The sequence below is a fragment of the Chroicocephalus ridibundus genome, chromosome 3 (assembly GCF_963924245.1).
Source record: "Chroicocephalus ridibundus chromosome 3, bChrRid1.1, whole genome shotgun sequence".
In the NCBI taxonomy this organism is placed as follows: Eukaryota; Metazoa; Chordata; class Aves; order Charadriiformes; family Laridae; genus Chroicocephalus; species Chroicocephalus ridibundus.
The window spans coordinates 11,884,440-11,911,409 of NC_086286.1; the positions used below are offsets into that span (position 1 = coordinate 11,884,440).

Sequence of the window (26,970 nt, forward strand, 5' to 3'; positions counted from 1 at the left end):
AGCTGCTTGTTGGGCTGCTTATTAGGTATCAGAAGGGATGTGGGATGCTTGCTGCTTTAGCATAAGATGTGTAGACATGCTGCAATAGTGATAGAGCCAAAACAATCAGGAGGGTGGAAAATTGCTTGAGGGCATTGATCGAATGGTATGGACAAACTGATGTTGCAACAGCTTTGAGAAACGTGCTTGGATTTTGACCCTAAGCATCCAATCCGTATGTTGTTGGAGATTCCAGTTACAAATCGGTTACATGCATGCAAGAGCAGCTAAGGTTTGCAAACTGGGCTGTTACAGGTGGGTAGGTGCAGGAACACAGTGTGGCAGTGTTGGAGATCCAGCTTTTGTTTTTGTTCTTGACTAAATCCACAAAAGCTCCTTGGCAGCCAGCAGTTACCTTGTTTAAATGACTGCGGATCAGCCGTGGCTTTCTGCCCCAAATTGTAGAGGTGCACGGTGAAATAATCAGCAACTGTTTATGACCCAGGTCCCTTTGCACTTGCAGGTGAGCTGCGTGGGGAGAGCTGGCTGGCTTTGCTGACCGGTTTGTGCGGTTCTCAGAGGGACTGTTTTGTGTTTCAGGCTGGGGCGATTCAATAGGCAGCCCATCAGAGAGGGGAATGACCTACGATGCCCTTCATGTCTTCGACTGGATAAAAGCAAGAAGTGGAGACAACCCTGTGTATATATGGGGACACTCCTTGGGCACGGGGTAAGCATCTGATCTCAGTGGGCCTTAGCAGCTTCTGAAAAATGTTAAACACTGACCTTGGGTGAAGGTGCTGTTTGCCGTAATCTCCAGGCTGGCTTGGCTTGGAGTCTGTGGCATAATTGCTGCAGAGTAGCTTCCCCTTTGCACTCTACAGAGCGAGAAGGGCTACAGTGAATGACTATACAGGAATTGATCTGGAACCTTCATTGCCCAGAGGGTTACACTGGAAAAAAGACACTTAGAATAATATAATGCAGATTGACCAAGGGGAGAGAAAGTGGGACTGTGCTGACCTCTTCCTGTGGTGAACCCATGTCTTTGTGTCCTTCAGAGCAGAACATCAGGCTTCTCTGATACTCTGAAAGAGTTCTCAGACCAGCCACATGTGCACGTGACTTGCCCTTACAAAACGTTTTCTCCTGTCCTTTCAAACATGTCTTGTGTAATCAGTGCTCATGCAGATGCCTGCATGACTACACTGTGGCCATCTGTGACATTTACGTGGTCATGCCTGGCACAGGGAAGTTCAAAGTGTCAGATGCCTTTGCCTGCATGTCTTTAACTTTCCTTTCCTGCTTCCTCCCTTTCCGTTGCTGTCTGGAGGTGGGTCGTGTTCAGCAGGCAGCTCTTACCCCTTTGATTTGCAGAGGAGCAGAGGGCAAACATGAGAGTTACTTTTGACTTGAGCTGCATGCAGATTAAACCATTTAAGACCACAACAGCTTGCCTTGCTGCCCAACAAATGTTTTGCTGGGACAGGGAGGTATTTCAGCATGGCGCCTCTTCATTGCTATGATACTAAACATTCTGCTTTGAGAGAAGGTAAAGGCTTTTCCTTTGGCTCTTCCTCTAAATTTTTGCCATGTTCAGGAGACCTTTTTGGGTCAGAGCGTGCTCCTGACGTTTCCCAATGTACTGCAATCTGAGTGGCCGGGGACTGTGGTCCCCAGCTGAGTTCCACTGGTGACCACAGCCAGTCTGGAGCTTGAGGTTTTTGAAACATGCTGTGCTTGAAGGATTTAGCAACGTTGGATATACCCCCGTCCCGTTAGGGAAATGCATGGGGGAGACCTCGCTGCTTTCTGACCCAGCTATGGAAACTCCTTGCAGTGTCACCCTGGGACCCTGCGCTCCAGCTGCCCGGAGCACAGCACCCCTCTGCCTGTACCCCCGCATTCCCCTCTTTCTTGCTCCGCCTTTGTGGTCTAGGGGTCAGAGGCTGTGTCACACAGCTGCAGATATGCTGGGAGCCTGAGAAACACCTTAAAGGAGGTTCTTCCAAGCGGCTACGTGGTGTGCTGCTTCCTTGGACTTGATCACTTACCTAAATGCAGGTGCCTGATGCCATTTGAGACAGTTGGGTATGGGAGACCTGTGGGAACCCAAGTGATTGTGGGCTGGCTGCCCAGGCCTCAAACAGCGTGAGGGGGCCAACGTTACAGCCATTGAGTTGTACCTCTGCCACCTACTACTAGAGCCTGGTGCTTTGCAGAGGGCCTGCTCCAGACTAAACGATCATTGTTGTTCTTTCTAGGGTGGCAACAAATCTAGTGAGGCGTCTTTGCGAGAGAGGTAAGTCTGGTGGGTGGATGCTCTTTCCACCTAGGCTGGGTCCTGCTGGCGTCCCAGATTGCCACCTATGTTTGTGGTTGTGACAAGGCTGTCCTTGGTGCACCACGCTGGCAGCTGCTCTCATACGGCAGACCCTGACCTTGCTGGCTACCTGCACCCCTGCATTTCAGCACATTGCCTTTGACTTTTCAGAAACTCCCCCAGATGCCCTGATACTGGAATCTCCATTCACCAACATACGGGAGGAGGCGCGAAGTCACCCCTTTTCTGTGGCAAGTACAGTGGCTGTCACGCTAGTGGCATGTAATTGTATGCTTAGAAATTAACCTCCAAAAGTGATGTAGCTGAGCTAAGTGCATGCCTTGTGGGGCAGCAGCGATATTTATAAGTGTTATTGCATTTAAGGCAGCTCCTGGGAACACCAATACAATAAGCAGTACCAGGGCCGTGTGCGGAGCCTGCTTAAAGAAAGCAGAAACTGGGATCAGAAAGGGCAGTAAACATAGGGAGGGGACGATAGACTCCGCTCTCGCGGCAGGGAGCGCTGCCAGCAGCCAAGGGATGTTACTGGAATGATAGTGGCCTGCCCCTTTACTGCTGCTGCTGTTTGTGTAAGCGTTCTGCTGGCGCCTGCCACTAACACTAATTTTCCCTTTCAGATATACAGATACTTCCCTGGGTTTGACTGGTTCTTCCTTGACCCCATCACGACAAGTGGAATTAAATTTGCAAATGATGAGAAGTGAGTTCCCGCTTTGCTGGGGTTTCAGCTGTGGCAGCAGTGAGCTGTGGCAAGCATCAAGGAGGATAGACATCAGACTGCACTCTGCTCTTTCTTGGAGCATTGTACATGCTGAAGGGATCTCAGTTACTCTCGCAGCCCTGAGTGCAGCACAGCTTTGCACTGTGGAGCTCTTACTTTTTTTAATTGTTCTTAATAAGGACAGATGCAACTGAGAGCACAGAGACTGCACAGGGATATGCTAATTTGATCCACGTGACTTACGCTTTTCAAGTGTACGTTACATGTTAAACAGTAGCATTGGGACATTGAAGGTTTGGGGAGATTTCTCTGCTGTGCACTTGCACAAGCCATCCTGCGTGTTGTAACACTGTGTGTTTTCACTGAGCCTTTCATCCAAGAGCCTGAGTATTTGTGAATTTGGTTTCAAATACCAAAACCAAACCAGTGTGGGCTGATGCTTTGCAGTGGGGTTAGCCATTTTTCTCTGGTCTAAGCAGCAAATAGCTTCTCCAAGGGTGCCTTTCGTTAGTAAATTTTCTATAGATCAAATGAATGGTACCCGGATAATAGTATTTTCAAGATCTGAACTGCGGTTAATGACCCACAGGACATGTTTGTCATTGCAGTTTCCTTGAAAACCCCAGTGTGTTGGTGTTAGAGAGTGATGGGATTGCTCTGAGCCTTCGTGACGTTGTCGTCTCTTTTACAGTGTGAAATACATTTCCTGTTCCCTGCTCATCCTTCATGCTGAGGATGACCCGGTGGTACCATTTCATCTAGGGAAGAAGGTATGCGTGTGGCTTTGCAAACTGGTCTGGTGGGAGGAACTTCTGGTGGGAGGAACTGCTGTCGATAGAACGATACCCCAGCCAGGCAACACGTCAGCAATAGGAAGGTGTATGTAGAAATGCGTAGCCCAAAGGCATTACAACTTCTGTGGTGTTGGAGGTGGCAAATCAATAGTGAAACGAAGCTAGAGCTAGCAAAGTTGGTCAAGCCAGGGCCCATAACCCACCCCTGCGAGGGGTGCTGGTTTGGTGGGGTGGCTGGTTTGGAGTGAGATGTATCCCTCACCTGCCTCCCCTTGGACTCAGCTTTACAACATCGCTGCGACGTCACGGAGTTTCCGAGACTACAAGGTGCAGTTTGTTCCATTCCACACAGACCTCGGCTACCGGCACAAGTACATCTACAGGAGTCCAGAGCTACCTCGAATACTGCGGTAACAGCCCAGCTAAACAGTGTCTCCTCTGGCTTGGGGGGTAGGGGGAGGTGCCTGGGGCCTTGTGGCACACTGTGACATGCCCGCAGGAGCAAGAGAGGTGTATAACAGGCGCCTGTGTTGGGCAGCTCTTAGGAAAACCACTTTGGTCTCCGGAGTGGGTGAGATACTGGGGCTGGCTTAGCACAAAGCCAGAGCTCTCCACCTCTCTGCAAAGCAGGCTTTGGGAAGGGGAGCCACAGGAAACTGGGAGCGCTTCTCCTCTCTGGTTTATCTCTGCTGTGAGCTGGATGCTCTGGCGGAGTTGTTTGCAGAGCAGCTACTTCTGCTTGCCTCTTCTAGTGGGAACCGCTGGTGGGTGAGAGCAAAGCCCAGTGCTGTTCCCTGTAGCTGCAAGTGCTCAAGCCCTAGTATTTGCCAGGGGAACAGGAAGACCTGCAGGTTGCAGCATGCTCCGGAGTTTCAGAGCTGAGCGTCACTGCTGTGTTGTTTCCTTTCCTAGGGAATTCCTGGGAAAATCTGAACATGAGCATCATCACTGAAGACTGGCTGCTTAGCAGCACAGAGATTTTCCTTTCTTTCCTTCCTCTCTCTCCTTTTCCTCCCCTCTCCCTGTGGGTCAGTCTGCCATTCTTCCATCCCTGGCACTAGAGGAGGTCAGGGATTCCCACTCTGGTCCTGATGTGTACCCTTGGCAACTCCAGCTCCCGGCATCAGCATCTGTGATGGTAGAAGAAAGAAGTTGCTGGCTTCTTTTTTGGATGGAGGGGTGAAAACGGACCAGGAGCCTGGTACCAAAATGTGAAAAATGTAAGCACAACAAAGCCTGGCCAATCCAGCGGGTACCGCTGAGGACAGACATTCCTGGGACACGCGCGTCATGACCAAGGGTGTTTCTTTCACTTTTAAACACTGCTGCTGTTTTTGGATCATGTAGAGACTCATTTGTAAGCGAATGGCTTTTGCCGTATCTCCATACCACAGGTGTCTTGCTTGAGTTTGAGGTGTTCTCTTTCTAGGAAATACATGTTTTGCCTTCCCCTTTCGCTAAGTGGCTGTAATTACAAATACATTGAAGATGCAGGTGGTGAGAGGTATTTTTATTTAGCTCTTCAGTCACAATGTGTTGCAAGTGTTGGGCTAATTGCACGCATTTGGAAATAAAATGAAAGATTTTTTTTTTTTTGTTCTTCCTTTTTCAAACATCTATATAATGGAAAAGCTTAGTGCCCTTTTATCTCTTCTGTACCCTTTTCCTTCTGAATATTAATTTCTGCTCCCATCCCTGCTATCCTCTGTGGAGCTCCTCCCTTTCACATGCGCTTCCTATTAAGACTGCAGCGACATATGTAGGTAAATCGCAAACTTGGGAGTTTAAGCCGGAAAGTGTGAGGTTACTTTTTTGCTTGATCTCCCCTTCCATGAACAACATGGGCCCAGGATGTGGGAATGGACGTCTTCCATTCTCCCTGTACACGCCCAGAGAGACCTGCGCCTCCTTTGGATGGGAAAGGCAGGTTTTTGCTTCGTCTACCTTTGAACTCCTTAGATCAGGTTTTCCTGTTCCTGGTGGCCACACTGTTCCTCTGCAGTTAAAAGCAGGCGGTGGTATGCGGTTCTTCATGCAAAAATAACGGTCTGGGGTATTCGTTCCCTGACCCCGCACTTCTCCCTCTTGCCTCCCTTCTGTGCTCTGGGCATCCCAGGCACTTCCACTAGCACTTGTCAGCTCATCTCACAGCCACCGTCGGAGCACATTGTCCAGGACGCAGAAAAGTGTGAATGAGCCTCTCCCATGAGGAGAGCTTCTGGGGATGTCCTTGCCCTGCTTGGGGCTAGAAGAGGGGCTGTTTTATGTCACCGACGAGCTCTGCACTGAGACAGTCATAGGCTGACTCTGTGGTGTCTGGCTGGGGACCCGGCCCTGCCCCGCCAGGCTGTGTAGACAATAGCAGGTGCTGTAGGTTTAGTCACTAGCGCTCAGAGTGAATTGTGCTGCCTGGAAGGGTCCGTTCAGGGGTGTACAGCGTAGTGTAAACTGCTCAGCATGCATCCAAGTTATATCCGCAGGCTCATACTAGTTGCAAAGCAGACAGTAGCTTGTTCTTGTAATGAGATTCTTCTGCCATAGCGTGGTTGTCCCTGAGTTTTCTGACCCATGATACTCATAAGCTAACTGTGCCACTTAAATTATGTTTGACGCACTTGTATTTATTGCACTGACAGAAGAGAAACACTTACTTGGCTTTGGAGAGTGATGTGCACATTCCAGCTAATGCTGCTGCCGGCAGCTGGCTTGGGGCAAAGCGCAGCCTGAGCCGGAGGCTGGCTGGCCGCCTTCCTCCAGTGGGACAGAGCCGAGGGTCCAGCACGTGAACCGCTGGTGTTGGTGATCCCAGCACCGCCATTCCCGTTAGCAGGCCAGTGATACGCTTGGAAATTTAAACTGAAATGTTTATCTAAAAGTGGTGTAGTTTTAATAAAGGCATTGACTGCTGATCACTTCAGCTTTACCCGTTTTACCTGGTGCTTTTTGAGACTTTTTTTCCCAGTTGGGCAGGTCAGCTGGGTGTGTGGTGGGGCGGCAGTAGGGCTGCGCGTGGGAGATGAGCTCGCAGCTGGGACTGGGCAAGTCTTCGTGGCCGATGCTGGGTCTGGGCAAGCGGCTCTCCCGGAGCCCAGTGGGTCTGTGCCTGTAGTCTGGCTTCAGCCGAGGCTCTGCTTCCCCACTGGGGATGGGGGAAACAGGAGCCGCCCGTGGGATTTCCAGCACAGAAGCCCTGTGTGCCATTTGCAGGGCAAACCCAACCCTGTAACCTCCACCCCAGTGCATGTAGTCAACACGCCCGGGGTGCAGGTAGATAGCTAGGGCTAAATCTATCCCAGTGCAGCCTCTGCTACCAGCTCCCTTCTGTACACACTACGCACTGGCAAGAGTGACCTTCCTGCCATGGGCATGTTGCCCCCATGATGGTGCCAGCACCTCAGCACCATGTGTGCTGCAGGGGACCACATCCCGTGAAGCCACAGCTGCAAGGCCTTGTTGCAACCTGAACCCACAGCTGTGGAGCAGTCACCAGTCAGCCCAAAGTCAAACCAGCAGGTGTTCTGGTCGTTTTAATGAGTTGGTGTCAACACAGGGGAGTACTGGTGCACTATAGAGCACTACGGGTGTTAACTCTGACCCCAGCACCGGGAGGGACACACGGAACAGCATGACCCAGCTGTGGAGGGACACGGGAGCTGTGACAGACGTTCACCCCTCGGGTAGCACCCAGCATACAGCTGTGCCTGGAGAGCCGAGAGACTGCTTGGGGTCTACAGGCCCAGCAGGGTCAGCCACCCAGCTGGCAGTGGCAGGTACAACCCTCTCTATGCAGATGTGGAAGCTAAAAAATCTCTGGAGTGGCTTGGTTACTGGGCGTTTAGTTAACAAAGAGGCGTGGGAGGAGGCTACGGCAAGTTCTGTGGCAAGGAAGTCGCTGATCCCAGGCCCTCTCTCCTTCTCTTCGTGGCACATGGCGTGTGACATTGGTGTCTGCACTGGGGCCAGCTGCTTTAACAGCCAGCTGCACCTTCTCTAGGTGTTACTGGGGAAGGGGATGACGGGAGGGACAGACAGTGGCCTCTCGCCTAGCTTTGGGGCTGGCAGACCCACTGGAGGAGGATGCAAGACACTCTGTGTTGGCTAAACCTGCTCATGGGGCAGGGCGAAGGAGGCCAGGCCAGGCTGCATGCAGGGGGAGAGGGGAGGATTTAGTTGGAAAGCCCTTGTTAAGCATGGAGCACAGCTGTGGAAGACTTATCCATGGTCATCTCACTAGAAGCACTATGCAGCACGTGCAGGCTGGATACGTGGGTACAAATACAGGGTCCTTTCTCCTCTCCCCCAGCTCTTGTTCCTCAGTCAGGGCTCCTCCTCAGAGCATCGTTCTACCCTCCTGAGGGAAAGGCCTTGTTCCTGCAGAGCCGAGCCCATCTGACTGGTGGTGAAATGCAGGTGAGGCCTCCTGGGCTGGGAACCCATCCCTCCTTCCTTCCCTCTGTGCTTCCATCAATCCCGGGGGAGGTTGGGTGGGGGAATTTTTGTGGCAGACGGCTCCACACCCCAGATCTCCCGGGCGTACTCCATGATGGTCCTGTCACTGGAGAACTTGCCCGAGCACGCAATGTTCCTGATGACTTTCTTAGTCCATTCCCGGGGGTCCTGGGAAGAGGAGAGGCAACGTCAGCACGTGTTAACTCAGCTTTGTCCCTGCTTGTAGCCTTGCAGGGAACCACTTAGTTGGTTTACGCGCTGCGCTGTGGAGCTGCCGAAACGGCAAGACCTGCCTCATGCCCACAGGATGTGGTGTCTGTAAGGAGAACTCCCCGGGGACATGCTCATCCCAGCTCCCCCCCAGTCTCCCCACTGCACTGCCATGGCCAAGGACTCCATCCCTCCCCCTTAGTGGGCAGCTCTTACCATGAACAGCTGGTCCACTTGGCCTTGGCATTTAATGTAAGCCTCGTAGTCGGCAAACACCTTAAACCTGAAACCCAAAGCAGAGTAAGGCTGGGGTTTGCCTGCTGCAGGGTCCCAGCGTGGCAGGACAGGGCGGCACGGACATCCTCCTGCGGGCAGGCAGGGCTTAGTCCCTGGCCAGGGGCACCCAGGCCGGCTGGGAAGGTGGCCTGGGCAGGTGGAGAGCAGCCCACCAAAGGGGATGCTTGCCAGGACTCACCTGTCGTGGTACATGAGCATGTTGACAACGTCCCGGAAGCAACCAGGGTCTCGAGGGGAGAAAAAGCCGCTGCTGATCTGGTCGATGGCCTGCCGCAGCTCTGGCAGCCGCTCGTAGTACTCCCGCGCGTTGTACCTGCGCCCAGCAGAGACGGGCTGTAGGGAATGATGCTCTCCCCTGGGGCCCAGCACCCAGAGAGCAGGACCCTGGGGCAGGCAAGGATATGGTATGGCTCCCGAGCGAGGGGGCCTTGTTCCTGGGGCTGTGTCCCATCAGAGCACCCTGACAGTGGCTCCGAGACCAGTCACAGTGCCTCAAACACTTTGTGCCCAGGCTCGCATCCCACTCACAGCTGCTGTGCTCTGGGCGAGCTGCCTGGGCTGCATCCTTGATGGACCATTCCCTGACCAGCCCAAGGTGGAGGGCTGCCTCCAGCCCCCAGCTTTTTCCTGCTCCACAGCTGCCCAGGGAGGAAGGTGTTCCCCCCAGAGATTGTGGCTCTCCCTGCCAGAGCTGGGACCCATATCCACACCTGACAAGCCCCGGCACGCATTGGGGTCTCCCCAGCACCAACCCTTGGCGATCCAGGGCCTCCACGTCCTCCACCCGCATGCCAAAAATGAAGAGGTTTTCTTCGCCTGCCTCCTCAGCCATCTCCACATTGGCCCCATCCATGGTACCAATGGTGAGGGCCCCATTCACCATGAACTTCATGTTGCCGGTACCCGAGGCCTCCGTGCCGGCTGTGGAGATCTGCTGGGAGAGATCCGCCGCCGGGATCACTGCCGGGTGCAAGAGAGGTAGGAATTAATCCTTGGCACACTGCAGCTCCCCACGACCTGGGCCCAGGACAGCAGAACACAACCCTGGGCATCTGCTGACCTCAACCTCAGCCCAAACAGCGCGGCTCTGGAGCCAGAGCCAGGCTCAGCCCTGCCCCAACCCCACGCAGCTGCTGTCGCTCCTGCATGAAGCTGGCTCCCTGCCCTGTGCGGAGCCCTCAGGCCCTTCCTAAGGGAGAGCTAGGTCACCTGCCATGACAGCCTCTCAGGCCAGCCAGTTTCTGGGCTCAGGTGGGACATGCCCAGCTCCTGACGTGCGAGTACACAAAACCAGACATACCCTTCTCAGCCAAGGATACCCGGTAGTTCTCCAGGAAGATGACCTTGAGCTTGTCCCCCACACAGGGATCGTTGTTGATGACCTCACCGATGGACGTGATGAGTTTGATGATCATCTTGGCCATGTGGTAGCCAGGGGCCGCCTGAAGAAGAGCAGCCCAGAAACGGTGAAGGCTTTTAAGGGAGGGAGAGCATGAGAGGTGCCAGTGCAGGTCCTTCCCACAGGGAGAATCTGGGCCTTGCCTCTGCTGTTCACATGGACCAGCAAAAGCACCCTACTGGGAGAAGGCCTGAGCCACAGGGAAAGAGTGATAGGGCCTTGTTCAGTCTGATTAGTCCATGAAGGAGTTTCCTGAAGAGCCCACCAGCAGACACATGCTGGCTAACCTACAGCAGGCCCCGAAAAGCCACAGAAAGGGGACAGCACCCTCCCCACATCCCCACCGAGCCATGCATGCCCTGAGTCTGGAACACGTTACCTTTCCTCCGATCATAATAGTCCTGGGCACAAAGGATTTGGATGGATCGCTTCTGATGCCTGAAAGAACAGGGCATGATGCAACTGAAGTGAAGATAAACTGGACAGAGTTTATCGCGTGCATCAGAGGTGGGCTGGGACCCCAGCCCACGTCACATTGACCCAGCAAACCTGCAGGACACTGAAGCCCAACCAGACCTCTGCTAGAGCTGTGCTGGATGAAAAATGGGCTGGCAAAGTCCTCGGAGAACCACTCAAGCCAGCACAACGCAGAGCTCCAATGACCTGCCTCCCTTTGGGAAGGGGCAGGGGCCCGACGCATGTACTGGGGAGTGGGGTTTTAACTTGTACCAGGTCAGTCCTAACACCTGCAGTACAGGTGTGGGGGTTACCCACGCCCTGGGACCCAGCTGGGCTGGAGATGTGGGCTGTGAGCTTTTCCTCAAGCTCTGTATGACCCTTCAGACACTCCGTTTTCCCTCCTGGAGAGAAGCCCCTCATGACTGGAGGGCAGAGGTAGGCTCAGGAGTCCTTGGCCACCAGCTGGCATACCTTTACTTGGGAACCCTGGCAGTGAGAGGGTGGGGGGACACCCCTTGCCCACCAGCCCAGGCAGGACTTACGGTTGTAGAGGGTGATAGCATGCAGGCAGTTCAGCAGCTGCCGCTTGTATTCATGGATTCGCTTGACCTGAACATCAAACATGGATGAAGGGTTGATCTTGACTTTGTACTGCTCCTCCAAGTAGGCTGCAAACTTCAGCTTGTTCTCCTGGCAAGAAAATCTGATGAGGAACAGGCAGGCGTTCCCAGGCCTTGCATCAGAAGTAAGCGTTTGGTGCTGGCATGTCCCTGGGAGCACGGTGCCTTTAGCCTTCTTCCCCCCACCCCACCTCCAGTGCACATTACCTGTTTGACTTTCGCCACATCCCTGATAAAAGACTCATTATTGATGAAATCCAGTAGCTTCTTCAGCTGGCTCAGATCTGTGATAAAGTCTTCCCCGATTTTCTAAAAGAATAAACGGAGAGAGGGATGTCCCACCCGTAAGACACCTCACCCAGTCCACAACTGTGCTTCCCCAACAGAGACGCCACAGCCCAGTTGGGAATTGGAAGAGACTCTCTCCAGGAAAAGGGACACAGTTTCTTATGGCGAGGTTACTTCTCTGTGTCATCAGGGAACCCAAAGGTACAGGGGAAACAAGGCACTTGCAAAAGCCCTAACTCCAGGAGCTTTCGAGGGAGGATGTGTGCACAGGTACCAGGGCCTCCTGGCAGCTGGAGAAACTGACGGGCAGGACAATAAGATACATTTAATTGCAGGATGTCCTTCAGCTATGCCATGTCACAATGCGAAGCAAAAACCTATGCTAAGGGGGCCTGGTAAACAAAGGAGACAGAACCGGGGATGGAGCTCCAAGGGAGCGCCTTTGTGCCTGTGAAGCTGAATGCTTTTGCAGACACCTCACTTCTCACACCATGGTACTGCCTGACGGGTGGTGTGTAGCCACTGCGAGGGCAGGGAACCAGATCCAAATTTCCGCAACTATTTTGGCCAACCCTTCATCCCTGACGTTGAAGCCCAGCCAACCTCACACCTACATGTGCAACAGGCGTGCTCCTCCCAGGTTGTCCTCGCTCACACCCGCCAGGCGTTCGCCTCAGGTCCGATCAGCGCAGACGAAGAGGTGATCACGCTCAGCCCCTCGCTTCAGATGCTTGTGACTCACCTCAGCAATAACATCAGCCAGTCCCGGGTTGCACAGCAGGAGCCAGCGCCTCGGCGTGATCCCGTTCGTCTTGTTCTGAAACTTCTCCGGCTCCAGCTCATAGAAATCCTTGAACCTGGAACACCAGGGAGCTCTGAACCACCCACCGCCACCCAGAGCTTCAGCTGGGCCCCCCACTGTATGTGCTCCCGACTCGGGGCAGTCTCTGCCGATCTCCCTGTAACAACCGTGAACTCTCTATGCTGCCTCTCACCCCTTTCCTCAGCCGTAATGCCGAGGGTTTCACCAGCTCCAAAGGGGGATGAATTAGATCTTGCAACACATGTGAATGAGACAGTGTCCCCAGCCTGCCATGCCCAGCAGGGCAACCAAAGCAGACCTTGACACCCGATTGTTCCAACTAGCCCCGCAGGCTTGCAGGCAAAGCCCAGTGAGTGGAAAGGGCGCGTGCCCTGGGTGTCCCCCAACTCACACGGAATTCTTCACGATGTCAGAGTGGATGCGGGCCACGCCGTTGACCGCATGGGAGCCAATCACGCAGAGGTGCGCCATGTTAATACGTTTGCAGTCTCCTTCCTCGATCACCGACATCCTCCGGAGACGGTCAATGTCCCCTGGGTAGAGAGCTGCCACCCGCTGCAGGCAGAAAGAGGGACATTAGCGACCCAGCCGCAGGGTCTAGGAACACTCCCATTCTAAAGGCAGACAGATCCAAGACCCCCCGAGTTCCCACCAGCCCAGTCCCTTACGTCCAGATGCATTTGGTTGAGGGCGTAAATGATCTCGAGGTGACGTGGCAGCAGCTTTTCAAACATGGAGACCGGCCAGCGCTCCAGGGCTTCGGGCAGCACGGTGTGGTTGGTGTAGGCGCAGGTCCGTTTCGTGATCTCCCAGGCCTGCGGTACAGACAGCAGGTTAACGTGCAGGTGCCCAGGCCAGGAAGGGAAAGGAAACCGCGGGTGAGGGACAGGACAGAAGCTCTTTCAACTGCAAGGTTCGGCATGGACCTCCCTGCTCTGCTTACCTTGTCCCAGTCCACTTTCTCCACATCCACCAGGATCCGCATGAGCTCTGGGATGGACAGGGCAGGGTGGGTGTCATTTAGCTGAATAGCCACCTGCAACACAGACTTGCTGGGCTCAGATCTGGCAGTGACAGGACTGGGACAGTGTCCCACAGGCATGGGGCTAGGGTGAAAGTCGGCCCCAGGCCTCTTCTCATGGCACACATCCCAGAAACAGAGCTTCCAGGAACGGAGCCATTCAACCTTTGCAAGTTTTGTTCCAAATTGCAAATTTTTCCCTGGGAAAATAGGCCTGGAGATCACCTATTTTCCAACCCAAATTGTGAGGGTCTTTGTATAGGTGCTCCCACCTGGTCCTGAGCATCCTGCTCTCCCCTCATGATAGGCAGGTCTGGCTGAAACACCCCCGGACCCCCCTCTGCCCACAAACTCACCTTGTCTGGGAAGGTTTCAAAGCATGTTCTCACAGGGTCTCGACAGCCAAATTTGGAGGACTTAAAGCGGCGGATGATGTCTTGGAGGGTAGCAGCCACCACAAAGTACTCCTGTTTCAGCCGCAGCTCCTTGCCTTCAAAGAACTGCAAGTGGTGGGGGGGAACCACAGCCGTCAGTGCTGCAGCTGCCATCCCCAGTTGGCAGCCAAAGCCCTGGAGATGCTCCTGTCCACGCTGATGGACTTCCCAACAGGCCTCACAGGTTCAGCACCTCATCGGGGCAAATGTGGGTGTTTCTGATGCTGCCCCTGATGGGGCGGCAGCTGTAGGGACTGACAAGGGGCTCAGCATCCCAAACAGCTGCCTCCAGAGGGCAACAGAACCTGCCACATCCATCCTACTCCTCTAGAGCAAGTGCAGCTCCCTCCCTCACTGCAAGACCCTTTGCAGGATTATTTGGAGCAAGGATTCTGTATTCCCTGCGACAGCCAGGAGCCAGCGTCTCTGGACACACCAGCTGCCTCCCATGCACGCTACACATCCCACTGGTCTATTTTAAAACACCATCAGGAATGAGAGGGTGGGGATAAAGTGGAGGAGATGAACTTTTCCAGCACAGATGCTAATCCATGACTAGATAGCGAGGGCTCTTCCCTTTAGGATCCGGTGCAGAGGGAGTGCGTGGCCTGGGACAGTCCCTGCAGTGAGAAATCCCTTGAACTGGGGCTGGAAATGGGTCTCCCCCTCATGGCCGCCTCCGAAATGACAACTTGCTTTTGCAAAGGGTGAGCTTAAATAGGCAACTGCCTTGAATTCAAAGGAATAATATGTCTTCCCCTCCTTGCCGCAGGGAACACAGCAGCTATGCAATACGGGCCAGACTCTCGGCTGCCACCAGTCCGCAGAGACCCTCTGAAGCCAGCAGAGCTGTGTCTGTGTGCTGAGAATTAGGGGGCCAACCTATCGTACTAAAAATCCTCAAACCAGGACAATAAACATCAGGTGGCCGTGACCTTCCAGTACCGCCTTGTTTGCAAGCACAACTGCAGGGAGCATGATGCTGAGCAGCAGGAAAGAGAGGCAAGAGAGTCACTCACGTTGTCATTTGGGTACAGGACTCTGGAGATGTTTTCTGCCAGGTTTCTGTCCAACACCGCCTCGATGTAGTCACCCACGTTGACTGCAGCGAGAGAGAAACACACAGAGCAGCCGTAGAGATTCAGGCAGGTGCCTGACACTGTGCTTTTCCCTCTTCTCTCATAGATTTGTAACGGGAACATTCAGGCTGGTATCAATGAAATATGAATGGGAATGTACATGTGTGAAAGGCAGCAGAGACAGGAGGAGATGGGATAAGAAAAAGGCACATCTGCCTGCGGTTTCTGAAGACACATGTATCAGGAAGGACAGACAAAAAAACTGAAGACAGATAACAGCCAGAGAAGGCAAAAAAAGGAAGTGAGTGACTAGCAGTCTTGCTTAAGGACTAAGGAGAAATGGGGCAGGGCAAAGAAGCACAAAGACCACAATCACACTCAACTCCTAAAGGGTACAAAAGGTTCATCCGAAACCCAGCTCGCAGCTGCCAATCAAGAGTTGAAGAGACATTATGAGGACTTGAGAACCATCAGCCCTCGTCCCACACAAGTTCTCCTGGCAGGGCTACTTGGACCCACGCATCTCTGTGCTTGCCAGTACGGAAGAATAAAACAAATTAGTCTAGTCTAAAACCTTCCCCTTCTGTAACAGCCTAGCACTATTTTGTGTGTTGGTTGCCCTGTATCTGCTCTTCAGCACTACAGTTAGAGCCTGACAAGTGCCCTAGAGAGGTCACAGGTCGACCCAAAGGAAACCAGCAGTGAGGTGGGCTGTATTGCTCTTTTCCTTCAGCGCTAAGGGATGATGCCGCAGAGAAATGACCCTCCATGGCAAGTATGGCTTTGCAGCTCATTTGGTGATGTGGGGAAGGCAGTGGGAGGTTGGTCTGTCCCTCGGGGAAGGCACGGGCCAGGTTTTGAGAACATGAGAAGCGTGACGGGGATGGAAGGAGGGCGGATGGGTGTCCTGGTGCATGAGGGCTCTGGAAGTGGTTTGAGGTAGTGTGCGTGATCCATGGATGCGCACGTGTTTTGGAAGTGGCCAGGAGGTATGGATAACAGGCCAGATGGGGAGTGCTGTGCCAGGTGCTATGCACACAGGAACAACCATGTCCCAGCCTGTCCAGAAGAGAGGCAGTGGAGGGACAGCACTTACACTCTTGGAGGTTGAAGTCATTGGGCGCTTTTGCAGACCACAGCCTCATGGTGTTCACAGTGTTGTTCTTGTATCCTGGTACTGGCGTGTCGTAAGGCATAGCAAGGACAACCTGCAAAAGGACAAGATTCCCCTCTGATTAGCAGCACGGTGGCCTCAGAGAAGGTGGGAAAGTGGCTGAAACCTCTACAAGAAGAATCCAGAGGACACAGACTGGCTGCGGTAAGGATCTTGCCTAACTGAAACACACTGGCTGCGCTTCACAGGCTTTCCTGCTATCACGGGCACTTCCAGCATCCACTGGCAAAGCATTAATAGGAGAAGAAGTGCTGCTTGGAGCTTTACTGACAAACTGGAGTTACGAGCCCATCAATGACATGTAAGAGAGAGATGCAAGCAACCTGCTGACCTTCCTGTACCAACTGTCACACCTGTTAGTCACCAGAGCACTGCAAGCATCCTCAGCTGGCCATTGCGATTCTGCCTGGGCTGGGGTAGGGCCAGGGCAGCTGGGACCTTTGTGTTTCCATCTGGGATAAATTCCGCAGCCTGAATCCTGCCCCTTAGCCTTCTGCAGCCTGCCAGGACCAAACCCTACCACCACAGCGCCATTCCCAGGGCAATTCAGCTGACGGTCAAGGTGTGTTGAACCTGTCTGGGTAAATCCACTGAGATCTCCAGCACCCGAAATGAACATGAGCGCAAAACTATCAGTGCACTCCATGGATGATGCTTAAGCATCAGGATGCTGCACACACGGCTACAGGGAGTAGCACTGGGGCTCCCAGCTCAGATTACACTAGCCAGGCAAGGCATGGATGCGCTTCCAAGCTCGTGTGCTCCAGCTCACTGTTGTGCCAACATCTGTGTGTCTCCAGACCTGCCGTGCAGCAAGGCAAGGCACCCCGTCCTCAGCCTGGAACAAAGAGGCTGAGGGCTAATGCCAGCAGAGCTGAACAGTGCTTGCGGAGCAAGGCCCTGATCCTGCAGCACGGAGCCTGGGCTTGCTTCTCTGACACCGGCAAAAGGAGCCAGCATCCTCCTGAACAAGTCAGTGTGTACCGGCGTGACAGCCAGGCTGTCCCCAAGCAAAGGTGGGAGAGGCAGCAGAGAACTGAAGGAGCTGTGCTCAGAAGGCAGGGAAAACCCAGCAGATCAGCACGTTGACCCTGAACAGCCTCTTCGTGCTGGCGTCGGCAACACCCCGCCTCTGGGGAGAATCAGCAAGAGCTCAGGCTCTCAAAGCTGCTATTACCAGCTCCGAACATGGAAGCAGGCAGAAAGCCTGCCCTGCCTGAGCCACGGGACTGGGGCACACATCACATGAACTAAGTGATGCTATATTTGGAGACTGCGTCTTTGGCTTTTTTTGAGCCTTTCCAACTTCTTTCCCTTAACAGCACTATCTGAAAATTCACCTCCTTGCGGGAAGCAGTGCTTCCACTGCACCGCTTGGGATCCCTGAAACCCTGGACTAATGCTGGGGTCAGAAGAAGAGCACGTCGAAAGGCAATGGCACTCGGTCCCCAAGTGGATGTACGCTTCCCCGGAGAGCTCTGGCAGGGTGTCTCCGTGCTGTTCACAGGGCTGTGTTGAACCCCTGCACTGTGTGTCCTGGGAATGGCCTAGGTCACCGCACAGCCTTCGAAAACCAGGGTCCCTGGAAAAGGACCGGGTTTATTTCCCCTCTGAGTGGGCCCAGGCGACTCCACAACTGAGCTCCAGCTCTCAGGGCTGAAAAGGCTTTATGACTGTGCGTTCCTCAGGTGGACAGAGCTGGTTCATCAGGCTCAGAGACCCTGGAACACCATGGGAACAAGGCTAGGTCGCGCCCCTGAATCCCAGAGAAATTCATAGTCCTTCCTTCCTCCATCCTGGGCAGTGCTTAGCCAGGAGAGGCTGAAACATCTTCAATCCTCTTAGTAAATCTCTGCCTCTTTAAAGCCTGCCTTCCTCAGCTGTAAGACTGGAATGCATTTACGGCGCAGCAGCCTGTGCTCTGAGCAGTCACAGGCTCCTCAAGCACAGCATGACCTCCCCAGCTGTGGGAGGCTGAAGAAGCATTTGCTCTCCATGGTGCCACAAAACAAGGCCTCCAGACAGACTGGAGACTTGAAACCATGCCTCCAGCCTGCCCTGACAACACTCCACCCCTTTAGGCAGGTCTGGGAAAGAGAAACTTGCTGTGATCATGAGAGTTAAACACCGAAGGGACTGTTCCATGGCCACCCCACGAGATGAATCTCCACCCACAGCAGCACCACCAGAACCACCTGCAAAACCACGGGGTTTGAGTGAGCCTTGAGTGAGCCAAGTTTTTTGAGCCTTTACAACTTCTTTCCCTTAACGGCACTATCGGAAAATTCACCTCCTTGCGGGAAGCAGTGCTTCCACTGCACTGCTTGGGATCCCTGGAACCCTGGACTAGTGCTGGGGTCAGAAGAGGAGCCCAGGAGCAGTATGGAAGGAGCCTACCACTGCTGCCAGTGATACAGTCCTCCTCCGACATAAATCCATGCAAGACTCTGGGGTTTCACCCTGGACATGAGTAGAGGAGGCCCCAACCGATCTGAAGTTACAGCCGTGACTGAATATTCATCCCTCTTTTTCCTCAAATCCCACTGCAGACGTAGCCAACGAAGTCACCTTCGTAATTGCAAGGGGTAACAGAGAGAGTTTTGCCAGACTGGCAGACAAGCAAAGTCTGACCACCTCAGGCAGCCTGGGGACAGACTCTCCCCCTCCACACGACCCTGGCCCATCCTCCCCGTGTCCAGCTCCGAGAGAGATGTTAGTACCTGGGTGTCGACCCACTTCACGCCCTCGGGGGTGTGATCCACGCGGCCGTAGAAGTGCACAGGGAGCATGTACTCTGGGCGAGCTTTCTCCCAGGGATTGCCGTAGCGTAGCCAGTCATCGGCCTCCTCCACCTGCAAGAGGCAAACAGGCTTCAAGGGATGGCTTGTGCCTCCGAGTGAAGGCTAAACTGGGCTCTCCAAAGGGTGGCCAGTATAAAAGCAAAGCTTTAGTAAGCTGGCTTTAAAAATGGATATGCAGAGGCCTCTAGAGGACAGCTGGGCTTTTCAAAACTCCATCAACTACTACATGATGATGGACTACATCCATCATCATGGATGACTACATGGATGACAACTACAAAGCCTCTATGAGCTTTGCAGAGCTGTCCAGGTTTAAACCATCCGAACGGCACAGACCCCTGAACTCGGTGTCCCTCGAGGGCTTTACGTGCAGTTTGACCATGATAGTGTGATATGTAGGATGTGGTTCCCTAAGAAGCCCATTGGTGCTGTTCCTGGCCACAAACCACGCCCTGGAAACCAGGTCTTGCCACCTGCTTTGTCCTCTGCGCCTCTGCTCATAACAGCATCAACGGGAGTGAAGTGAATTCAGTAGAGCCACCAAGGCTGATGTGCACCAGAAACCAGAGGGGCAGAGGCACTTGGAGATGCTCTGTGCCTGCAGGCACTTCTCTGCCAGGTCGGGGGCAGGTCTGAGCCACAACCCAGCGTTGCCACCATCCCCGTTCTTTTTTAAGTAACATCAAGCCAATTACAGTGGATGCTTTTTCCCCCTGTTTTCACCATTTATAGAGCTTAGCATTGCAGCTTCTTTGTGGGGAAGGAGGAAAAAACAACCTCAAACCTCCCACCCTTCCTGACTTATGGAGAGCTATTTTGAGGGGTAAAAAAGGGGTCCTTTATGCTCAGAAGCAAGACAGGTCTCCTAATGGAAACCATTTCCAAACATACACTAGGGAAAACTGCCATATGAGGCAGTTTTTTAGCCTATTTTCACTTGCAAAATATTGCAGTCATTAATGCTACAGGAGAGCCCCTGTTTAAGCCCTTGCTGCCCGTCTCCCAGGGAACCCGCAGGAGCAGCAGCGCCCCAGGCACTTGCACGTGCTCCATCATGTTCAAATTCAGCCTCCACCAGACACCTTCATTTGGTGTTTAGCCACATCTCCATCCTTAGCCTGACCCTTGCCAGGCTGGACGGGACTCCCGGGTTGTTGCAGCTGTGCCGTGGAGGCCCGGGCAGGGAGACCTCTGCCATGCCCCGTAGGCTCAGCTCCAGCACCATCTTGCCGGGTTGGTCACTGGTGTGGATGAGCTTGCACGTGTCCCTGGGTGAGTGCCTGCCACACACGCACCCCACCACCCTCATAACTGCTCTTTGCTCAGGTGGTCAGAGCCTGAGGGTCAGCACAAGCAGTAGGAAGCGACAGCCCATTTGGCACCAGCTGATGGGCTCAAACGCCCCGTTTATGAACGGCCCAAGCCACCGCAGTGCTGTTTTCGTGACTGGGCCTCGTCCACAGGCAGAGGTGGCCACCGGCAGCATGAAACAGAAGGAGAAAGGGTGACTTGAGTTTGCCAGTGTACCTGCCAGCCGTCAACAATCTTCTGATTGAAGATACCAAACTCGTAACGGATGCCGTAACCATACGCCGCCAGCCCCAGCGTGGCCATGGAGTCCAGGAAGCAAGCTGGAAGAGCAGAGCATGGTCACGCCACAAGGAACCTCACCCCACAACTACGGCTGTGCACGGGGGTGAGGAGCAGCCACAACCAATATTTATTACTCAGAGGAAATCCACGTGCAGAAGGGACAGATGGAGACAGCCTGCAGCAGGACCCCACGCACGTCCTGCCAAGCCACCACAAACACCCCGAAGTTGTTGATGACAAGGGCAGGTCACCAAAAATCCAAATCCAGCCCTGTTGCAAAGTGATCTTCTAAACTTGCCCACAGTGCCCACGCCTTTCTCTAAGCCTGCCTGCCTGGTAAAGCAGGGCTTCTGACCCCGACTCGCTGCTCCACCAGCTACTTTGCTATCATCACCTTCAAAGCAAACCCTTCCAGCCCTCAGCCCGGGGCAGCTCTGGTAATTATCAGCCCCAGCATTTCCTCCACGATGGGGAGGTCTCCTCTCCAGCAGTCCCGTGGGACAGGCAGACTAAAATAGCAGCCAACGTGAGATATATAAAATAGCATGCCTACGTGAGAGCTGCTTGGGTGCCTCCGAAAAGTGAGATATTCCACAGGGAGGTGAGAAGAAAGGCTCCAGATGGCCTCTTTCAGCCACAGACCCGCCTGCTGTGTCCCAGACAACACAACTCCACCTCCTGGATGCTCTCACTGGGGAGAGGGCTCCTTTCTGGCCAAGCCAGGAGCAGGCAGGAGGGCACGACGCTGCTGAAGGGCTGCGGGCTGAGGTCTGCACGCTGTCCTCCCGCAGTGCTGGTGGCGAGGCCGTGACAGCCTCCAGCCAGGCCACCCTCAGTCCCGCTGTGCTCTGTGCGAGAAGGGGGCTCCCCTCTCCCCATATTACCTGCCAGGCGGCCCAGGCCTCCATTTCCCAGCCCAGCATCTTCTTCGATTTCTTCCAGCTCCTCCAAGTCCAAACCCAGCTATTGAGGAAAGAGCCACAGCAGAACATGTCAGTGCCCGAAGCCCATGCCCTGGGGCTGCTCTCCGAGGAGGGCAAACACAGATCCCAAAACAACCCACGCCACGGGATATTAAACCCACAGGTGGGGGTCTCTGCCTCCCTCCACCCTCCTCTCCCCACAAAGTATCTCACCAGCCTCTGGTCCCCGGGCAGCCCAATTAACTGAAAAACAATTTAGCCCATCATCAAACATCGCTTTCCCATGAACTAGGTTTCCTTAGAGACTGCAAACAAAACACTCGTCTCCTGGCAGCACCTCAAGCCAGGAGGTCCTCCCACCGAACTCGCCGCTGGAGACAGGATGGCAAATGGCCAAGTCGGCGTGGAAGGGACCGCCGAGTCCTGCCTGGGTACACACGTCACCCCTCCGCTCGCGCCCGCCCCGTCCTTGAGGAAGGGCACGACCACGCCGGCAGCTGGTTGCTGCAGCGTTCACTGTTACACTCCGTGCCGTCCCGCATCCTGCCACCAAGCTCCTTGGCCGGAATCCATGGCTGGAAGCGGTTGTTTCCTCTGCTGCATCTCTCGGGCCATTTGTTCTCTGGCCTGGGGGCTGCTGCCGGATGAAGGCAACAGCAAGAACTCTCCTGGAGTCAAGAGATGCTGCCTCAGAGGGCAGCAGTATCCCACCTCAGTGCCAGGGGGACAGTGGGGAGTCAGGCTGACACCACGGATGCTCCCCAAACTGCTCTCCCAGTGCTTCAGCGGTCTGCAACCACAAGCTGGGAAAGCCTCATGCAGTGTGACAGGGTCACAAAAACCAAGCTGAATTCCCTCAGTGACAGAGCCATGCTGGATACAAGACCTCCCATCCAAGCTGGCCACCAGCCATAATGAGCTCCACATGTCAGAGGCTACAGTGAAGGAAGTCTCCGCTCACACATCAGGCCAAATCAGCACATGGACTTGAGGATCCTCCCTGAAAAAACCCATCCTGCCCTCCGAGGCACAATACCTCAGAGAGGAAATGTGTCAGGTCCCTCCCTGGAAATCCCTTCCCGTCCCTTGGCAGGGAAAGTGCTGGCCGGGACGTTTCATCTGCAATCGCAGCACCTCATTCTGATAAGGTGGTGACAGAGCCAGCTTCTGCTAGGAAGTGTCACATGGATCAATCCAGTCAGGAGCAGGGGGGAAGAAGAGAGGGGAAATCAAGCTTTTGGGTGAGAAAGCCCAAAAACTCATACTTTGTCAAGAAGGTCACTGCAGAGGTGGCTGCAAGCCTAAGTAACCATGGCCTCGCATTTGTGACTGCCTTGGTGGTACTCAGGTGTGGTTTTTCCAGTTTGAACTCATCCGATGACATTTCAATTCACGCAAACAATACCCCCCTTTTCTTCCTTCCCAGTGATTCACTTTTATCTGGCAGTGCTGCTGCAGTGCCTTGTGTTACCTGCATGTATGAACTGTAATTTGGTGGTTTGGTGCTCCCGTTTCCCCTTCTGGCCCAGCCTCCCCCATTAGACTACATGTCCTGCAATGGGCCATCGTCTCTCCTAGTAACGGAAAGCTCTCCCTAGTCTTTTGGGATACTGGGTGTTGCTTTCTGGATACTCTTCTGGATTTTCCCAGCCACTACATGAAAACGATGGTTTGAGAAAACCACGCTCCAACTCCCAAGGAACCCCAAGGTCCCCCTATGGTCTTTTCCAGGGGGATGCAGAACACTAACAGAGAGCCAAGCCTCACTCTGTTTAGTCAAAATAACACATCCTTAGAAGGAAGCCCTGAGAAATAAAGATACGCAGTCCTCCACGTGGAAAAGTCTGGTTAGTTCCTCAGGGAGACCCCGGTACCCCAAGACTTCACCTGGTAAATGGCTTCGTCGCAAGCATTCTGCAGGCCCAGGTTCACCATGGTGTTCTGCAGGGTGCGGCCCATGTAGAACTCCAGGGACAGGTAGTAGATGCGCTGGGGAGGCAAAGCAAGACGCTTACACACAGCACGGCACTGCGCTTTCGTCGAAGTCGCTTAAAGTCAAGAGCAGACCCAAAGTGCTTTCCAGAGACGGGACGTCTCTTCCCAAACCGGCTCTTGGCGCCTGCTCCCGAACACCACGCACCGCAGTTTGTTTGTCAGAAGGATCCTGCGCGGGATGCCAGCCAGCCCTCCGCTGCGCCTCTCCCAGCCAACAGCCTTCTATAGAAAAAAAATCTCGTTGCCTGCTAAGTGTTTCCCTAATTAACTTAGGGCAAGAATTATCTAGGATGCTGAATGGTATATTTATACACTGTCAAGCTCAGTGGAGGCGATGCTTACACTGGGCTTTTAAATTTTTCCCGTGCTGAGCTGAAGCTGATGCAGAGCCTGCCGAAAGCGGGAGCGAGACACCCCCCGCCCCAAGCCTCGCACACACCAGCCGGGCTCTGGCTCCTTCCTGCCAGTGATTTTCCAGCACTCCTGTCGCCTGGGGCCTCCTGTTCTCCCCGCATCGAGTTTCACGCACAAACACCATCACCCTGTTGAGCAAATCAACTGTCCCGCGGGTGGCAGGGGCTGCCGGCACAACTGTGCGAGACAGGCTGCTCCGTGGTGACCTTCCAAGTTTCAGAGGAGCCGTGCCTGTGCCGCGAATGCTAATGGAAGCCTCTTTGTTGGAGGAGAAGCAGGCTACGCGAACTTTTGCCCTCACTCAGATTTATCGCTACAGATACTTTTTATAAATAAACAGGAATTTTTAACGGAGCAACAGCCTGACTTTAAATCGCACTTCTCCTTGAATCTCTTTCCTTCGTAGCTGGGATCCTTCCCCGCTAGCCTTGGGACACGCTAAGCAGAGGGATTACCCACTCTGCCACCTCCGCTGGGAGTCCAAAAGGGTCCATCTGCTCCTTTGGGGCTCATCGGAAAGACTGAAAACATCGCACGGTTGCATAAATACTCTCTTCCTTTCAGCCTTCCATGGGGATGTGTTTCTAGTGAAAAAGCTAAGCGCAGGGGACGGTAAGCAACCCCACTCCAAGCGCCTCTTAGCCCTTACGGGATCTGTACAATCCCTTCTGTTAGCGCAGCAATATGGATCAGGGCGCATTTGCGTGAGTAAGGATAAAAGGGAGAGCTCCACGCAGCAGCGTAACTCCCAGCGTGGGTGCAGCCGTACCGGCGTGAAAGTGCAGCTTGTTTCTTGTGTCAAGGCAATATCCATAACCCCGAGAAAAGAGCTGACTCGGGAAGGCAGCTGCCTGCACGCTGGGAAGGTATGTGCCTTTTCTCGTACACACCTGCCCTCCGGGGCTGTCCACTTAAGTGCTGGATCGAGTCTTAATTCAAAAGGATTAGGGCTAAGTAACGTCCCACAGCCTCCAACATCTCCAGCATCGCTGTCCTGACTTGACAAGTGGGGAGGAGAGGAGGGAGCAAGCCCCTGTTCTGCTCCAGAGGGCACACGAGCCTCCAAGTCCCCCAGGAACCACCGACTCCCCAGGGTTTGTTGACCTGGGAGAGCTTGTCTGGTTTGCAGGAGGCAAGAAACTCCTCTCCAGCCTCAAAGCCGAGCTGCCTGCGGGCTCCGCAGGAGCGAAGCCAGGACATGGCTGTGCTGGGGCATGTGCCGAGACGCGGAGGTGATGATGCCCACAAGGGACACTACCACAGTGGCGTGAGCGCAGGACATGGCCACGGTGAAGCATGCAGAGGAGCTGGCAGCAGCAAGGCCCACACGAGGACACACTCACAGAGGGATCACAGGGGCTGTGACAAGGCGCAGGGGGCCTTGTTGTGGCAATGCTGCAGGGTGGACGTGGCTGCAGCGTGGGACAGGGCTGCGAAGAAGCTTGTGGGGATACAGCCATGGCGAGCTGCATGAGGAACACGGCCACGGTGACACCCACGGGGACGCAGCCATGGCAAGATGCGTGTGAGGGACGTGGCTGGGGCAAGGCCCACGGGGACATGGTGAGGTGCACCCAAGAGTCACGGCCACGGCGATGCCCACAGGGACGCGGCCACAGGGAGGTGCATGAAGGCCACAGCGATGGCAAGGTGCATGTGAGGGACAGGGCCACGGCGATACCCACGGGGACACGGCCAGAGCAAGGGGCGTTAGAGGGATACGGCCGTGGTCATGCCCACGGGGACGAAGCCATGGTGAGGTGCACGAGGGACAGGGCCGTGGCTGTGGCGATGCCCAAGGGGACGTGGCCATGGCAAGGTGCCCGCGGCTGTGGGGATGAAGCCACGGTGAGGTGCACGAGGGACAGGGCCGTGGCTGTGGCGATGCCCAAGGGGACACGGCGAGGCACACGGCCGTGGGGACGCCCATAGGCCACGTCCCCAGTGACACCCCGTCGGGGAGGGGGGGAAGCGACACGGAAACACCCGCGGGGCCGACGGGGAAGTGGCAGCTGTCCCCTGCCCCCACCCCCGTCGCCCCGGGGCCCGGCTGCGGTGGGGTCTCACCTTGGGGTCCCGCTCGTAGTAGTGCTGCTGGGTGCGGATCCAGCGCCCCACCAGGTGGTCGCGCACGGTGTGGGCCAGCGCGAAGTAGTAGTCGCGGGGGGTGGCGACGTTGCGGTCCTTGACGAGGGTGAAGTGGAGGTGGCGGTTGAAGCTCTTGCGCACCTCCGCCACGTCCCCCAGCCCCGCGATCCCCCGCACGCTGATCTGCTTCCGACGCTCACCGTCGCTCAGCGGCGCCGCCATCCCGCCGCCCGACCGGCTCCGCCGCCGCCGCCGCCTCTGGCTCTGCCGCAGCCGGGGCCGCGACCGCCGCGCCTGCGCCTCCGCCGCCCGCGACGAGGCGGAGCCCCGCACGGCTGGCGCCCGGCCCGGCCCCCGCTGAGGGAAGCGGCCGCCCGCCCCTGCACGGGCCCGCAGCGCCGGGGCGGGCCGCAGCACGGCGGGGGGCGTCCGTGGCTGCCATCGCCCTGCCGCCTGCCCCGGCGCTGGGACCGGGGTGGCGGGATGATGGGGACGGGGACAGCGTGTGGGGACGTGGATGGCGGGGGAGGATGGGGTTGGCGTGGGGGAAAGGGTATGGCACAGGGGCTGGGGTGGTGTGAGGGGACAGGGATGGCATAGGTGGCGGGGATGGCTTTAGGGGGACAGGGGTGGCATCTGGGGCTGTGGCAGTGTGAGGGGACGGGAGTGACTTGAGGGGAGAGGGATGACATGAGGGGAGAGGGATGGCATGAGGGGAGAGGGATGGTGCGTGGGGTCAAGGATGGCATCTGGGGCTGTGACAGCGTGAGGGGATGGGAGTGACTTGAGGGGAGAGGGATGGCGTGAGGGGAGAGGGATGGCATGAGGGGAGAGGGATGGTGCGTGGCGTCAAGGATGGCATCTGGGGCTGTGACAGCGTGAGGGGATGGGAGTGACTTGAGGGGAGAGGGATGACATGAGGGGAGAGGGATGGCATGAGGGGTCAAGGATGGCATCTGGGGCTGTGACAGCCTGAGGGGATGGGAGTGACTTGAGGGGAGAGGGATGGCATGAGGGGAGAGGGATGGTGCGTGGGGTCAAGGATGGCATCTGGGGCTGTGACAG

The 26,970-nt window shown here is 55.2% G+C and overlaps 2 protein-coding genes across 3 annotated transcripts in view; one reads left to right on the plus strand and one right to left on the minus strand.

The window, feature by feature from the left end:
* The window catches only part of ABHD12 (abhydrolase domain containing 12, lysophospholipase), a 40,539-nt gene extending 33,784 nt beyond the window's left edge, over nucleotides 1–6,755 (plus strand). For both annotated transcript variants that reach the window (XM_063328004.1, XM_063328005.1), the window contains 7 exons: nucleotides 580–709; nucleotides 2,244–2,281; nucleotides 2,474–2,553; nucleotides 2,941–3,023; nucleotides 3,736–3,814; nucleotides 4,121–4,248; nucleotides 4,751–6,755. In XM_063328004.1, the coding sequence (XP_063184074.1) occupies nucleotides 580–709; nucleotides 2,244–2,281; nucleotides 2,474–2,553; nucleotides 2,941–3,023; nucleotides 3,736–3,814; nucleotides 4,121–4,248; nucleotides 4,751–4,790 (578 nt within the window). In that variant the 3' untranslated portion in view covers nucleotides 4,791–6,755. The remainder of the gene's footprint in view (nucleotides 1–579; nucleotides 710–2,243; nucleotides 2,282–2,473; nucleotides 2,554–2,940; nucleotides 3,024–3,735; nucleotides 3,815–4,120; nucleotides 4,249–4,750) is intronic.
* Nucleotides 6,756–7,339: 584 nt separating this feature from the next.
* On the minus strand, nucleotides 7,340–26,219 carry LOC134512561 (glycogen phosphorylase, brain form). The gene is made up of 20 exons (XM_063328003.1): nucleotides 25,885–26,219; nucleotides 23,296–23,397; nucleotides 21,370–21,448; nucleotides 20,420–20,523; nucleotides 18,812–18,943; nucleotides 16,014–16,125; nucleotides 14,858–14,940; nucleotides 13,761–13,904; nucleotides 13,327–13,419; nucleotides 13,052–13,198; nucleotides 12,775–12,938; nucleotides 12,303–12,417; nucleotides 11,480–11,581; nucleotides 11,195–11,342; nucleotides 10,573–10,631; nucleotides 10,095–10,236; nucleotides 9,547–9,754; nucleotides 8,973–9,107; nucleotides 8,714–8,780; nucleotides 7,340–8,455 (listed from the first exon to the last, which is right to left on the minus strand). The coding sequence occupies exons 1-20, from the start codon at nucleotides 26,125–26,127 to the stop codon at nucleotides 8,303–8,305; spliced, it is 2,532 nt and encodes an 843-aa protein (XP_063184073.1). The 5' UTR covers nucleotides 26,128–26,219; the 3' UTR covers nucleotides 7,340–8,302.
* Between the last annotated feature and the right edge of the window lie 751 nt (nucleotides 26,220–26,970).

What these genes read in the sequence shown, in the direction of transcription:
- LOC134512561 (XM_063328003.1), bottom strand. Translation starts at nt 26,127, where the DNA reads ATGGCGGCGCCGCTGAGCGACGGTGAGCGTCGGAAGCAGATCAGCGTG. An exon ending in GACATCGTGAAGAATTCCGT is followed by an intron (nt 12,418 to 12,774) that starts GTGAGTTGGGGG and finishes CTGGTGTTCCAG; the next exon opens with GTTCAAGGATTTCTATGAGC. An exon ending in TGCTATCACCCTCTACAACC is followed by an intron (nt 10,632 to 11,194) that starts GTAAGTCCTGCC and finishes CTGTTCTTTCAG; the next exon opens with GCATCAGAAGCGATCCATCC.